This window comes from Syngnathus acus, chromosome 1, assembly GCF_901709675.1.
Source record: "Syngnathus acus chromosome 1, fSynAcu1.2, whole genome shotgun sequence".
NCBI lineage: Eukaryota > Metazoa > Chordata > Actinopteri > Syngnathiformes > Syngnathidae > Syngnathus > Syngnathus acus.
In genome coordinates this window covers 7,821,507-7,837,042 of record NC_051087.1, presented here as the reverse complement: position 1 = coordinate 7,837,042, position 15,536 = coordinate 7,821,507, and the positions used below count along the sequence as shown (strand labels likewise).

The following is a 15,536-nucleotide window of genomic DNA, read 5'->3' as shown; positions in this document are numbered from 1 at the left end:
CCATATCAGCGGGAGCCGTCAGGGAGTAAGCAAACAAAACGCCTACCTCAACTGCACTTTCTTTGCCGTTTTAGTGGCCGCCACAAAGCAAGGTAAGCAATGAAATGAAAAATCTGAATAGTGAACATAATTGAAGAAATTGGCTCGATTTTATTAGTGGCCGAGTGAAATGGTTGAAGAATTGTTGAAAAAACACTCTGTAATCAAGTTTTGTTTCCGTGCTTTTTATTTGATCGCATGGGTTAACAATTTGTACTTTTTCTCTTCATATCATTCTTAATCCATTTAGTGAGCAAATTGTTGGTGGTTAGTGCTAAGCTGTGGTGGAAAAGGAGGTAGTGAGAGGGGAGGAGGAAGAGGAAATGGAAGGAGGAAGGAGTGAGGAGGAGGTGGGCTGACAGACAGGGGTTCGAGGTTTTTGATAACCAAGGCGTCAGTTACTGTGGATAGCCAGACAGTGGTCAGACTTGTTACACACACAAATGTCAGTAAGCCAGACAGTCTGTGTTTGTGTTTGCTTATCAGATATCTGCTGTCGACATCCTGCTCTTAAGTAACTCACAAACATACTAAAGATTCAGTGTTGTGAGAACCTCCTGTTCACTACTAATACGGCATAAATATTCATAACCTTCAAATGCATGTCGCCTTTTGAGGGATGATGATACCATAATTACACGCTTCTTATGTGTTTTGTCTAGACACCAGGACAAGAAAGAAAGCCTCCGACCGCACATTAGCGCATTTTTGGACCAACCTTCCAAATAATCACGCAACCACACTTATCAAAACTCGTATTTGACCATACTTTTTATTATTTCCACATTGCGACCAATTAAACATTTTACAAATAATTGAAAACTCATTTTGTTTGTCAGCCTACTTCAAAGTTGTTTTTGTGCTAAGGCTACTTTGATATGTGAAGGAGTAAGTCAAAGTTGCGGTTGAAAGCATGAAAGCAGAAATGATATTCAAAACAGTAAAAATACATGTTGGTTCCTTCCAGGCCAGCTTCAGAGTACTCCAGCCCATCCGGGCGTCCTTTGAGCTGTGTGGTGGATGAGAACACACCAGTGATGACGCCCGTTAACGGGGCAGAGGCCAGCGGCCCACCCGGAGAACAGCGACTCCAAGAGAGACGGGTGCGATCACAACGACACCGCAACTACATGAGTCGAACGCACTTGCACACGCCTCCCGACCTGCCCGAGGGTTATGGTAAGAGATGGCAGAGATACACGTTGGTTTGCACGCGCACAGTGTTGAAGCAAAATGTTGTTTGGACGTGATTGTGTCATTTTAGTAATTACTAAATGGTCTGGTATGCCTCATTCAAAGAATAAACCAGCCACAGCATTATGACCACTAAATTGTTACCTTATTTAGCTGTGTGACGGATAGAATATTTCAAACCTTTGAAACACAATGTTCTGATTATTGTTTTGGTTGTGGAATGTGAATCAAATGGGCAAAATCCATTTTATCCATCTTAGGGAGGAGCTGTTTTGCCACTTGCTGGTGACTGAAAATGACTTTCAGGTCGCAACCAATCACAGCTCAGCTTCTGGAAACTGGTGAGCCGTGATTGGTTGTGAATGAGCAACTGTGATGTCGTCTTCAGTCGACAGCAAGTGGCAAAATGGCTGCCCCCGAAGATGGATAAAAACAGGTCAATTTTTCTGCAAAAACATATTCCGCAAACGTAATAATAATCACAATGCCAGGTCGAGCCTAGTGAGGGCATATAGAATATATTATTGTCAAGGAAATTTTGGGGTTGACTTCCCCTTTAATTATGAGTCTTTAAAAATGAATTGTTCCTCAAAAGGCGATGGTGTATGCAAGTATTTTAGGGTGGCACTGTTGGATCCCTACTATGTGTGACGCTGGCCTCACTTGGACAAAGTGAGTCACTGATGCTCCACTGCTAGTCGGTGAGCTTTCTTTTCAAACTGAACCCACTGAACTACAGAGACAGAAAAATGATACAACAGAGGTTTTACAAGCTGTTAGAAAATTACACATGGACACCTCCACACTCCCATCCTATTGGTGTCTTTGGCTCACTTATTTTTTTAGGCTCAATTTTTACATTAGCAGTTTTGGCATGATCCAAACACAAGTACCATTTGTAAGTTGGAGAAGGTCTCTGAATGAATTAAAGGGTGACATTGCTGTCTTAAGAGAAGACTTTGGTCAACTGTGATTCTGACAGATTACGCATCTCATTAATTCTAAACAGACCTCTCCATAGTACACCAACTGACTCATTCTTTCTTCTCTCAGGGCCAGATGAGTAGACCTCTTTGGCAATTTTTAATTAAAGTCTTTTTCTGTCTTTTCTTAGAGCAACGAACGACTCAACAGGGTCAAGTGTACTTCCTGCACACACAGACTGGAGTCAGCACCTGGCACGACCCTCGCGTTCCCAGGTAGCCATCGTCTTCCTATTTACTTCCTTGCTCTTGATTCTCTAGACGTACATGAAGACTTATATATGCATTCAGAAATCGAAAGTATTTTAGGCATATGTTACATTCAGTCAGGATCACCCAAAGGAATGACCTTTCCTCAGTTGGAAGAAAATTGTTGGAATAACCAAACACACCACCTGCAAGAAGATCTCCACTCGCAATTCCACAAGCGCTCCAATGTGTTCTTTTGGATTGCTGAGTACATTTCTGAGGATCGCTCTGTGCAGCTGCAGCTCATAGATGAAGCATGCATCTAAAGCGCCAAACCCATAGATGCCACCTCGGTGTTTGTTCCCTTTGGACGAGGTTTCTAAAATGACCTAGTATGTTGATGGGTGCAGCGAGGCATGTGCTCTGTGTCCATGACTAATGCGTACTGCCTCAATACAAGGACAGCATGCACACATACACACCAGGACATTAGGGCTTTGGTGTCCTCATAATGGTCAATGTACAGGAGAGAAAAAGAATTAACAAAGTGGAGCAAGGAGTTTGCCTGAGGGATAAGTCTGTTAAAAGCCATGGCTATGTGATCTTATTGAAAAGGTCCTGTGTGATAAATACCATCATGCCCTGTGTAAAAAATGTCAACTCAGATACAGCCACTTTTCTTTACACGACCTAGATGAAGCACCCTGCATAGCGTAGATCAAACATAATACCAATAAACATTTCATTTGGCATGACTGCTGCTAATGGTTTCTGGTGCTCATCCAGGGACTTGAGTAACGTGAACTGCGAGGAACTCGGCCCTCTGCCGCCAGGCTGGGAGATTAGAAACACTGCGACCGGCCGCGTCTACTTTGTGGACCACAACAATCGAACTACCCAGTTCACAGACCCGAGACTGTCTGCTAACCTGCATCGGGTTCTCAAGTAAGCAAAGGAATCATTAACCCTACTCAGACCTTTCCCGGTAGTGTACGTGGCTTATAGATTATGCTAAAAATTAAATTACAATGGCGTCTGTGTTAATCGAAAAAATAGATGATCATGCGGCTACATGAATTTGTTTGAGTCAACATAGTATGATTGAAATAGAATTGTAATGTGATGTACACTGTATTTATGTGGTAATTATAGAATTGCTTAAAAAAACACCTTGTAATGAGCGCCTTGCTTTTGTACCCCTCTCTGTCTTTATTTGGTCCTGTCTCGCTTTTCCTTAACTTTTGTCCCCACTTGTTTCTGTGCTTCAACCCCCTGTTCTGTCATTCACCTTCTCTTTTATGGCTCACTTCCCGTTCTCTTTTTCCCTCCACGTTCTCCACTCCAGCAGCCCCAGTCCAAATGGATCCCGTGTGGTCACAGACAGCCAAAACACTAACCACAGGTAACACGTGCGCACACACTGAAATGTGCACAGCCTACACACTGTAATTGCATCCAGACAACACACACACACACACACACACACACACACATACTCATACATTGCTGACGTACTTGAAGAGAATTATGATGAACATCCACAGGTGACAGATGTTTTCATACAATCACTCTACCACATACTTTCTGACATACTGTGGCCAATTTCCTCCATCTATCATCTATCGGACAACTCAAATGATGGCATTATATTTGCAAGCTTGGCTTTCTTGGCCAAGTACAAATGTGCTAAAGAAAAGACAACTAAGTGATAGAGCCATAAATGTATCATCTATGGAAATCATTTAACCCTCAGTCCTGAGTTATGGCTTTAGTATCAAGGCCTGTCCAGTTGTGCGATGTACTTTTATTAGTCTGCTCATATTTGCATGCAGGAAGCATTTAAACAAAAGCACTTGCAGTAATAACAGAAACTAGTATGAGAGGCATGTTTGGGAAGTCAGCATCTGGCCTTTTGGTCAAATGGTATCCATGTGTGCGTGCGTGCGTGCGTGTCTGTGTGTGTGTGTGTGTATGTGTGAGAACCGCCTCTGGATGTAAGTCAGAGCTCAGCTATGTTCTTCAGCCTGCATCATTAGCTGCTTCTCTTAACTCTTTATTCGGGGAGTTCTAACAGAGGCCAGACAAGGTGCAGAAAGTCCAAATTAACTGGAACTACTTTCTAATGGAGCCTCTCTCTGTCAGAATGAAAAAGGTTGGGACGCTCTACATAAGGAATCTCAGAAACAGCAGGTGTAAATTCAACTCACCTTGACATAGCTTGTCAGCTGGACTTTTATCTTCGTTCATTATCTGGATGGACAAGGTTGCGTGACAACATCCGATTCTCCCGTTTGCAGACATAACAGACAAAATGGATGGATTTGTGAAGCGCTGTCATTTGTGCACCACTTGCTGTTGCTATTGAATGCTCTTTACCTTGAAAATGAAAAATTCTTCCCATATGAATGTTGTCAGTGACAAAGATGCATCACGTGGTGATTTGCTGACTTTTCCCTGGGTACATTGCAATATGACTTCATCCATTGTCAGCGACCGCTCCCAAGTGCCTAAATGTCCTTGCAGCGTTTTCCCCTTTCCCGAACCTAAACTGTAGACTTATTCTTGCAGACTTTGGCGCTGCTCTGTTTGCTTGTTGCTTATTGTGACTCAAAATGGCTTGTTTAACAGCAGCAGATGAGCAGAATGAGGCACATGCCTTGGAAACAAAATGTAATTGTTCCTGCATGGGCATGCTAGTCTTCTCTTACTGTCTGCAGAGGCCTTTAAGAGGCTTTTTACCGTTGCATCTCTACTATTATCCACCCCCGCCCCCACCTCCCCTTACCACCACCACTACCCTATCAGCTCTTGTCCTCAATCTCTCTGCTGCTCCCCACCCTCTGCGCTGTTCCAAAAACTGTTAAAGTTATAAGCCTCTCCGTTGGCTCACTGTCAGGACATCTGTCTTTTATCACTCAGATTTGGGGACGTTTCACCCAACGACGCTATACGTCGTACACATGAACACACCGTGACCCAGCTAAAATCTAGCAAGGCTTTGACCCAATTACTTTTGAATGTCCTTGATGGAGGTGGTACCTGTATGTCAGGGTCAGTTATTGCACGCTGCCTTGTGCTAATGCTCGTGGTGGAGGCCAAAGTCGACCTGTTTTGTGTAAATCCATCACAAGTTGCCAGGAAAAGAGATTCCGGGCGCGAGTGCATGGGGATTCATACCATACGTACAAACACATTTGACTTGATAATGCTCCTGAATGAAATGTACTGGCTTTTTGTGTGTCAACCTCAATCTGACAACAAAACGTGCAGACATCTGTGTTGCTCTATCGCTGCCAGAGACAAAAGGCCGTTGAATGGAATGATTTCCATGTGGGGTGATTTTTCCTTGCCATTTTTATCAGCCAGTGTTTTCCCTTAAGTGCTTCTGCTTCTTTGTATTTGTCAAGGTTTTTATCTTCTGCATTCAGTAGCATTTGGTGTTTTTGTGTGCCAGAATAGAGCAGAAGAAATGTGATGCAAAATTGTGTCTGTTGTTGACACCTCTGTGTTCCTCGACTTTATAGGCATGGCACGGATCTGTTTCAAACATATTTCTGGCAGCGGGTATGGCGTCCGTCCGTCTTCGGCCGTGGAAGGCTACTGTTGTCAGACACTTGTCAGACAGTCAGACACGGCCACATTACTGTGGTGTGCCACACTGTCTCTCCCATAGTTTGCTTCCTCCCATGCACCAGCACATAGTGTACATCTGAGAAGTTGCGTCACTGTTTGCTGAAGGTATTTTTAGTCACTCGTGGATTCCGATTTAGTGGGCCAAAGCGGGTATTGCCCCAAGAACATCATCATTTTTTATTTAAATATTTGCTTTAATGTCTTGAGTCGTGAGTATTGCTTACTTTTCACAGTTTGAATATACCACAGCCATAATTTACCATATATAAATGTAAAGTGCCCGAGCTGCTTGAAAGTTCCGCGTTCCCAAGTGTGTTTCTCCAGTAAGCACATAGCTTCCCAATCATTTCTTCACTCTGCATCTTGAAGCTTTGAAATGAAAAGGAAAAAAAAGTAGGTATAGCATGCTACAGTTTTGTTGGTTGGTGTTATTATATTCTTATCAGGCTTCAAATGGATCAATTCTGATCTTCATGCTAGAAAGTGAAGTCCAGATAAATAATTTTTTGAGCACGCGTTCAACTTCAGAGTCGGTAGCCGTGCCGTAGTTCCGACCAGTTCTCTCTTACAATGCAGGAGCCCCAGCTGATGCCCTCAGCAGATGGACTCATAAAGGCCCCTTTGACTCTCGTTCCTGGGTGGGGGGGTGGCGGCGACGGGTGCGGCTTTAACACCACTGCACCCACTCAGCACTTATTACTGCCCCGCAGAACCTCGGAAAAGCCTTTTTCTGTTCATAAAACGTGTCAGAAAAGTTCCAGGACGGGCATCACAAGAGCTATTTCAAACCTGAGCTACTAGTTTTCCTCTTCAACTCGAGCCAGACGGTCATTCAGCACATCTGAAAAGAGATGCTGCGAGAAGAGGCAAGAGTTGTGGCATGACCACTCATGGTTGCTTTCCATGACAACATTCTTGCTCAATATACCCTAAGCAGCTGAGCTGACACTTCCTGGCCAAGAAGAACATTGCCTCGCCGGAGAAACCGCCACACTCACTGGGCCGAGTTCCATGTAAATGATTTGCTCCCCACCCCTTTTCCAAGCTCAAGAAGGCCATCAAGGGGGCTCCGTTTTGAAGACGTGGCTTCATTCTGATGGCTCTTGTGGATGGTGGAAGAATCCTTCCACGAGTGGATGAAGGTGTGGCAGGCAAGACAGTGAAAGCAGGCGTATTAGTGCCCGGCGGCATTACTTCAAAGGGCAGAAGCTGTGGTTTGGATTTGAAAGACACTGCCTGTGGCACGCCTCACTATATTCATCTACATATGAATACAGAATGAGGACCAGGTCTAACCATATATTTTTGCGAAACATTCATTCCTGCATTCTCGACTACGTGCACGCAAGCATTTAGAAAAATGTTTGCTGGATTTGCATTGTCTTCCAGTCAGCATCTTTTATCTATCCATGCAGTGGCGGTGAAGAGCTTGGTGGATTTTCAGATTTGCCGTGCTGGCATTTTCTGTATTCACCATCAAATATGCAGAGCTTTTCTTGTTTGTAAACCAGAGCCCATTAACTTTGTCAAAATGTATTTTTAATTACAGTGTGCTGTCCAAAGAAGTGTGCTGAATTTGGGCTCTATTATACGCTTTGTAAAGGAGGCGTCTTAAGCCTCAGTCAAAAAAAGCACATTCCATTATGTTTAAAGGCCATCTTTTCTTTTCGGGGGAAAGACTTTGACATGCTAGAAGCCCCAGTGCTTGCCAGAAAAATAAATAACAGTGGACTTGATTATACAGGGACAGACCCGTGAAACACTGCACCCGTTTAGTTTGGAACGGCGGCGAGGCTCAAGCCACTGAACCGGGGTCCTCAAGTGTACGAGCCGTGTTGGAATAAGTGGGTGCTTATATACTGCTACCTTAGAAGGCTTCCCGTTCCTTGATGTGTGAATGAAGACCTCACGGTGAGAAGCCTTTTGTTTGACCGGCCCTCCCACCCCCGTCTCTCAGCAGACGACAGCAGCTTCTTGTGAAGAAGCTATTTGCTGACTCAGCATCTCCTCACTGGAGAATGTGGGCTCTTGTCCTGTTGAAGGGAGAGATGGATTACGTTTTTATGAGGGCCACCCAGGCATCCCACCGCCGACACCACAGAGATGGTTTGAGGGCGACTCGGCCGCTGTACTGACCATGCATAGATGAACCCGAGGCGGAGTGGTAAATTAACTCAACCTCACTGGTAGCATTCAAGGAAGTGTCTGGAGTGACAAAGACAAAAGCTAAGTTTGCAGAAATGTTTTGCTTTTCCCAGCATTACCTCAAAGTAGAAGGGTGGCCACTCCTGTGGCTGGGTCATGGAAGTTCCACTTGTGGTGGGCAGGGACACCTCGGTCCATCCACTTCTTTATGCAACAGATGGGAAAGGAGGTGGAAGGTAGGGAAAGAGCTACCCAGCTAAGTTGATGTTAATGTGCTTATTTGTGCTGGATATGATGTACCTATTTTGCGTTTCAACATAAGTGTAAACAGTGTAAATTAAAAAGTTTTTAAACAATTGCCAGAGCAGAGATGCACAGGCTGCATTTCAGTGAGTTCCATTTGCAGTTTTATTGTCAGCATCACGGTTTTTGTCTTCATTGTTGATGGTACCCAATTAAAAAAAATGCCTAATGCCACCACCACACTCTATTCTCTCTAGCCATGCAGTTCAGATGAAGGGCCAAGGAGGTTCCAGTGGCCCGCAGCAGACACTCTCCCCAGCCCAGTTGCCGGAGGAGGCCGAGTGCTTGACGGTGCCCAGGTACAAGCGAGATCTGGTGCAAAAGCTCAAGATTCTACGTCAGGAACTCTCACAGCAACAACCGCAAGCGGGCCACTGCCGCATCGAGGTGTGCCGTGAGGAGATCTTTGAGGTAAGAGAAAAGGAATATCTGAAAAGAATGAAGCCAATCACCAAGTGTCATACACCTGCGATTGAACGTGTGCAACACAAGCACACGCAAAACCTCTAACTCACTCGTATGCATATAAAATGGATTACATGCCTTGCTTTTTTGGGCCCAACATGCCTGTAAACAATGGAATGCTCTCAACATCTTTGCATTTTACTAGCAATTCCTTTCAAAGTGTTTATGACGTGCCCCAGAAAAAGGCCCGGGGCAGCCCAATAACATAGCAGTACTTGGAAGCACTTTATGATTTCCAGGGAAAAGCAGACCAGAAAGACCCTCACGCAAGCTCAGAGTGTCATTCTGTTCCTTTTCCTTCTCCCAATCATTTGTTTGACCCAGGCGAGGCATTCTTTCAGGATGATTTCAGCAGCTAAGAAGCTCGGGATGGGGACGGGGGCGGGCGGGGCGCCTTACGGAGGCAATGAAGGCAAGGGTGGTGAGCCAGACGTAACTTCACAAGTTCAAGTTGAGCAATGAAAAATATGACTTCATCCTCGTTGGACATGACAGATGTTGAAGTGTGCAGAGCTGCTTTCGTCTCACTGTCTGGGCCCGCCGGGGCAGAGAGACTGAGGTGGCAAACGCACAACGGCTTCTGTGGAGTTATCTTGACCTGCGTCCTGTACCACACATTCGTTTGAGAATTGTAAAAAATCGATAATGATGCATGTGGTTGAGGTGCAGTGCTTTCACGAGCACGAGTTGCTGGTTTGCACAAAGTTCTGTTGAACAGCTGCTGCTGGCAGCAATTAGCTCAATGCTGCCTCAGACGAAGCGTTTCAATGTAAATGTTGAAAGCGGCCGAGCTCTTGTTGGGACTTTACAGCAAGAGCTGTCGCTCGCCGCGGTGGGCAGAGATGTTTACTGAGACTCAGCCTCTGGAGGCCGGACTCCCCCCGAGAGGTCCACTCTTGCGTCATGTCGAAAGGAAAAACATTTTGTGCAGTTAAATAACATGAAAAATGATGCTGCTTTGAGAACGCTAACTGCTATTATTTTGAACCCCACACATCCCCTGCAGGACTATTATTTGGCTTTCTATTTCATTTGTGCTCCATTTCTGTATCGTCATTTTCCGCCTCGTACGTGTTCAACCGTAGGAGTCGTACCGGCAGGTGATGAAGATGCGACCAAAGGATTTGTGGAAAAGACTGATGATCAAATTTAGAGGAGAAGAGGGACTCGACTACGGCGGGGTTGCAAGGTACTTTGTTGGAGCATATCCTCCTGAACATAAATGTGGATAGAATTAATGCTTTTCATAAATGTTGCGTGTGTCTTAGGGAATGGTTGTACTTGTTGTCCCATGAGATGCTCAATCCGTACTACGGCCTGTTCCAGTACTCCAGAGACGACATCTACACTTTACAGATCAACCCCGACTCGGCCGTCAACCCTGTAAGGAAGGATTTAATGGCTAAACGCGTCTCGCCACCAACGACCTTTGCAATAAAACGTCTAACGTACATTTTCATGTCACGTTTCGTCTGCAGGAGCACCTGTCGTATTTCCACTTTGTGGGTCGCATCATGGGCATGGCAGTGTTTCATGGCCACTACATCGACGGAGGCTTCACTCTGCCTTTTTACAAGCAACTGCTGGGAAAACCCATCACACTGGACGACATGGAGTCTGTAGACCCCGACCTCCACAACAGTCTCGTTTGGATCCTGTAAGATGCCCTTCCCTCAAAGAATAATGTTATAATATAAAGAATCTTTACCTTCACGTTTTGTTTGTTTTTCAGTTGTTACCATTTACACAATCACACAGTAAATCATACATACGTATGTATACTAAAGCAGCCAATTGAAACGCGTGCGGCGCCCTCTGCTGGTTTTATTTGGTCATGCAGACGTTGTGTTTTTATTTAGCCATTAGATTAAGTAGAATAAAAATTTGTATACTAAGCAAACCTAGAATGAAGTTGCATACAAGAGGTAATGCAAAATCAAATGTACAGAGTATATAAAATATGCAAAGTCTATAATATGAAAAAAAAAATCACCTGTACATTGAATTAGATGCAGTAGATCAACATCAAGGAAATATTTTAAAATACATGCCATAGTAACGATGGCTCGTTGGTGTTTTTCTCCCCAGGGACAATGACATCACCGGCGTCCTGGACCACACCTTCTGTGTTGAGCACAATGCTTATGGAGAGATCATCCAGCATGAGCTCAAACCTAACGGAAAGAGCATCTCTGTCAGCGAGGATACCAAAAAGGAGTACGTCAGGTATGAAGGCGTTCGTCAGAAGTTGAGAAATGTGTTTTGCCTATTAGAGCGCTCTGTTTGACTGGATTGATCTCATGTCAGCACGCGGAACCCAAAATAGCGTTCGCTACACTTTGCAGGTTATATGTGAACTGGCGTTTCCTACACGGAATCGAGGCTCAATTTTTGGCACTGCAAAAAGGCTTCAATGAGGTCATCCCACAACATCTGCTCAAGTCCTTTGACGAGAAGGAGCTCGAGGTACCAGAGCGAAGACATCAGAATGCCGTCGTCATTTTCGGCGTCGGCACTTCTCTAGCGTTCTCTCTGCTCTTCCAGCTGATCGTGTGCGGCCTGGGAAAGATCGACGTCTCCGACTGGAAGTCGAACACGCGTCTCAAGCACTGCACGCCTGACAGCAACATCGTCAAGTGGTTCTGGAAGGCGGTCGAGTCCTTTGATGAGGAGAGGAGGGCACGCCTCCTGCAGTTTGTCACCGGCTCCTCCAGGGTGCCCCTGCAGGGTTTCAAGGCGCTGCAAGGTACAGTCTCATAAGAACTCTTCTCTTCTGTGTCACCTTGTCATTAAAGCTTCAGAGACTTGACTGTTTTCTCAACGTGTAAAAGTAACACGTAAAAAGGTGAAACGTTTGCTGAGTTCTGTTTGCTTTCTTGTCGTTTTTGCCTGCAGGTGCTGCAGGGCCTCGACTTTTTACCATTCATCAGATTGATGCCAACGCCAACAATTTGCCCAAAGCCCACACCTGGTTTGTCTAATCCAAATACACGCACACACATACGCATGTGTGTATATGCAGGGCTGCTCAATTATGGAAAAAAAATAATAATAATCACAATTATTTTGGTCATTTATTTTTGGGTACAAAACAAGAACATTTTTAAATATTTTTTAAAAAGATTAAGGATGTGTTAAGACAAATTTCTTTGAAGCACTATAATTATGTAAGCTCTTGTTACAATTGCCAATCTTGTAATTGTAAACTTGAATAGTATTAGTATAACACTATATATATATTATATAGTATATACCATACTATAGTATTATAGTCGTGATTGTGATTGAATTTTGAGTAATTGCTCAGCTCGATATGCACATAAGCAATTTAGATAATGGTGGATGGATTATACATGCTATAAATGTATACTTAACACATTTTCTCCAGATTTATTTAAAATCACTCTGCAAATGGCATAATTTTCAAGTCATCAACTGTTAGAGAAATATTTGAATATTTTCAAACGTTCCTTCACTTAGCCACTCCTCCCCCATGTAGCGCTATTCTCTGTGAATATCTTCTCTCTTTTTTTAAAAAAAATCTCACATATTGTTTCAGCTTCAACCGTATCGACATTCCGCCCTATGAGAGCTACGACAAACTATACGACAAGCTGCTGACCGCCATCGAGGAGACCTGCGGCTTTGCCGTGGAATGAGTTGGTGTGTGTGTGGGTGTGTTAATATGCGACTGTTCCAAGGACTCATCCATGCAGCATAACTGAGCATCCCACAGTCTTCCTCTTTCTTTCACGCTGCTATCCGCGTTCTTCCCATATCGTTCAGAGCGCCTCTTCCTTCTAGGTTTCTTTACGTTGTAGCACGTTTGGGAGCGAGCAGGCGGACTTAGAGACCACCACCACGCTCACACCGTTCATTTGAATACTCCTTCTGGGTGTTTTTTTTTTTTTTTTTTTTTTTTTTTTTAGCGCAGAACGAGAATTAGCGTTGCTCTGTGCACGTCACGCTCCTGCCACTTCTCGCCGCGACTTCTTCAGGTAGCCAATTCTTGCCCAAGCTCTCCATGTTCATGAAATCAGATATTGTAGTGGAGAGGCGCACTTTCATCCTACCTCAGTCCAAACTTGTGTGTGTGCGGGTGTGTGCGGGTGTGTATGCGTGTGTGTGCGTGTGTATGCGTGTGTGTGCGTGTGTGTGCGCGTGTGTGCGTGTGTGTCTGTGTGTGTGTGTGTCTGTGTGTGTGTGTGTCTGTGTGTGTGTGTCTGTACGTGCAAGAGGGATTCAGTTCATTCTCAAGCCCCTCATTGAAAAAAAAGTCCACTTTTAAAAGCAGCCCTAAAAAGGTAATATATTGTTTTTGGATCTCGCTATAAATCTTGATTTTTTTTTTTTTTTTTTTTTTTTTGTTTCTTTTTTTTTTCTCGATTCAATCTTGTCAGTGCTGAGGAAACAGACTCTGGTGAAGAAGTTCTATCTGTGTGTGCATGTGTCTATATCCACGTTTGTATGAAAAGCTAAGTGGGGCTTTAAGTTTTTCTTCTCACGGTATCTTACAGCGGAACCTCCAAGAATTAATTATAATTTCAAGTTATCCATTTTTTTTTTCTAGGAGCCCATGTAGAGAAGAAAAAAAATCATGTCAAACTACGCAGTCTTTGAAAACAGTTAATGGAGTGGTAACACAAAGAACTGTGTCAATTTCATATTGTGGCACTTTTTAACCCCGTTTTGGAGGTTCCACTGCTGGTCTTTAAAGCCGCTCAATATCAAGTGTTGGGCCTATTGTTTTTTTTGAGGATTTCATTCATCCATCCATCCACATTTTGTATGGATGTGTTCTTCACCCTGGCCACCGTGCGCGCTCACTGTGACATGTTGCAAAGTGTGCACTGCTGCAGACAGACAAGATGTTTATTTTCACTCGTCACTGTCAAGCACTTTAGCAAGTGAGCAATGATGTCAGGAGTACTTCCGCCTCCCAACACCCAACATGAAAACAGGGTTTCCCAAACGAGAGACAAATGAAATCGTATGTTCCTCCCTCACACCCCGAAACGCATCAACCTTGACACCCCAAAAAAAAGTCTTTTCCAAGATGTGATGTGCGTGATTGCCAATTGATAAAATAGCTTCCAGCATTTTAATTGCCTAAGTGGGGGAACCCCTGTTTTGAAATGTATCATGTCTACTTTGCTATACTATGTTACACATACAGAGTAGAGGAACACATATCTCTATACATGGAGTATATATATATATATATATATATATATGTACAAATATATATATATATATATATGTACAAATATATGATTTGTTTTTGTTTGTGTTCCGTGCAACTGCAGCATGTCTGTTCCAGACCTCTTTGCATTCTCAGGTGAACGCGTTTTGAGGTTGTTGTTTTTTTTGTCAATTGGAGCGTGGGTGGGATGTACATTATTTTTTAAATGAGGATGGCTTGACGCAAAAAAAGACACACCTGACTTTTAAACAGTCATACATTCATAGGAATTTCGTTTGCTACTGGGGATGTTTCCACTAGAGGGCAAAGTTTCGTGTTTTCTCAACAAGTCCGTTTTGCATAGCCACAACTATTTGTTTGGACTTGTGAATCCTTTTTCTTATTTCTTTACTGGCTGCAACCATGAAGAGCTTACAAATTGTTCTATGAACATTTACAGAGGATTTAATTGATGTTTTATTTCACACAAGTAAAAAATGCATAGCAAGTGTTATTTGCAGATGTCATGTATACATCTTGGACACTTCCCTTTATGTACCAAATACGAAATGGACGGATTTTGTAGACTGCATCCGTATATGCACACGCACATGTTTCCGCTTTGCCGCACATATGTTTGTCCATATCTCATCTGTGTCGCTTTGCCATATTTCCTGGCTGACTCACTCATGCTAACAAACACTTGGGCGGGGTTGGAATTGTACCCAATAAAACCAACCATCTTTTTCAATAATTCTGCATCCAATTTTCCCAGGTTTTTGTATTTATTGTTACAGTAAATGTTGCGTTTTTCTCCACAGCTGCTCTGTTCTGTGAGCTTGTAACTGACAAATGGACAATAAAGTAAAAATATTAAAATGATGGCAAGGGTGGGGGACAGGTAATTCTTGTACACCTGCAGAAAGCCAAGCAATAAAACACTGCTGTCTGGATGTGACAGCAATATGTTTTACAGACGTATGCGTATCACTCATTATTTCCATTTGTCAGTATTTTGAAATACCGATGATTTCACTGTGTGTGCTCTGCCTGTGTGTTTTCTGGTCCATAAACAGTCCAGATCAACTACTTCCTGGTCACTGTCACTGTTGTGCCATAGCGTGAGCAATGTGGGCATGACACCACTCGGGCAACGCTAAAAATTCAAGCATCTGCAACAAAATGAAGGGCTAAACATTGTTGTGTGCCTTCATATTAGGTTGAAGAAAAATGCAAAAGTGTATTGGTTTTTTCCCCCCACTCCGTTGTGTAGACATATTTGCTGTCCAGAGGGACAACTTTCAAATTGGACACCACGCTCGGGTGTGTAGCCAACATTTTTTTTGCCAGCATCGGTTAAAGGAAAGGGTACGTTAAAGAGGAGCTGTCGTTCGAGTGAAACA

At 43.6% G+C, this 15,536-nt stretch overlaps 1 protein-coding gene across 2 annotated transcripts in view; it reads left to right on the top strand.

Annotated features, from left to right (window-relative positions):
• Positions 1-15,110, top strand: part of LOC119125554 (E3 ubiquitin-protein ligase SMURF2-like) — a 35,421-nt gene extending 20,311 nt beyond the window's left edge. Inside the window, exons 8-20 of one of the 2 annotated variants that reach the window (XM_037256154.1) lie at positions 1,007-1,218; positions 2,348-2,432; positions 3,192-3,350; positions 3,751-3,807; positions 8,684-8,897; positions 10,037-10,140; positions 10,220-10,334; positions 10,430-10,608; positions 11,040-11,177; positions 11,297-11,417; positions 11,496-11,697; positions 11,847-11,922; positions 12,511-15,110. In XM_037256154.1, the coding sequence (XP_037112049.1) occupies positions 1,007-1,218; positions 2,348-2,432; positions 3,192-3,350; positions 3,751-3,807; positions 8,684-8,897; positions 10,037-10,140; positions 10,220-10,334; positions 10,430-10,608; positions 11,040-11,177; positions 11,297-11,417; positions 11,496-11,697; positions 11,847-11,922; positions 12,511-12,610 (1,762 nt within the window). In that variant the 3' untranslated portion in view covers positions 12,611-15,110. The remainder of the gene's footprint in view (positions 1-1,006; positions 1,219-2,347; positions 2,433-3,191; positions 3,351-3,750; positions 3,808-8,683; positions 8,898-10,036; positions 10,141-10,219; positions 10,335-10,429; positions 10,609-11,039; positions 11,178-11,296; positions 11,418-11,495; positions 11,698-11,846; positions 11,923-12,510) is intronic. The other variant, XM_037256163.1, reaches the window with a different exon arrangement.
• Positions 15,111-15,536: the final 426 nt, after the last annotated feature.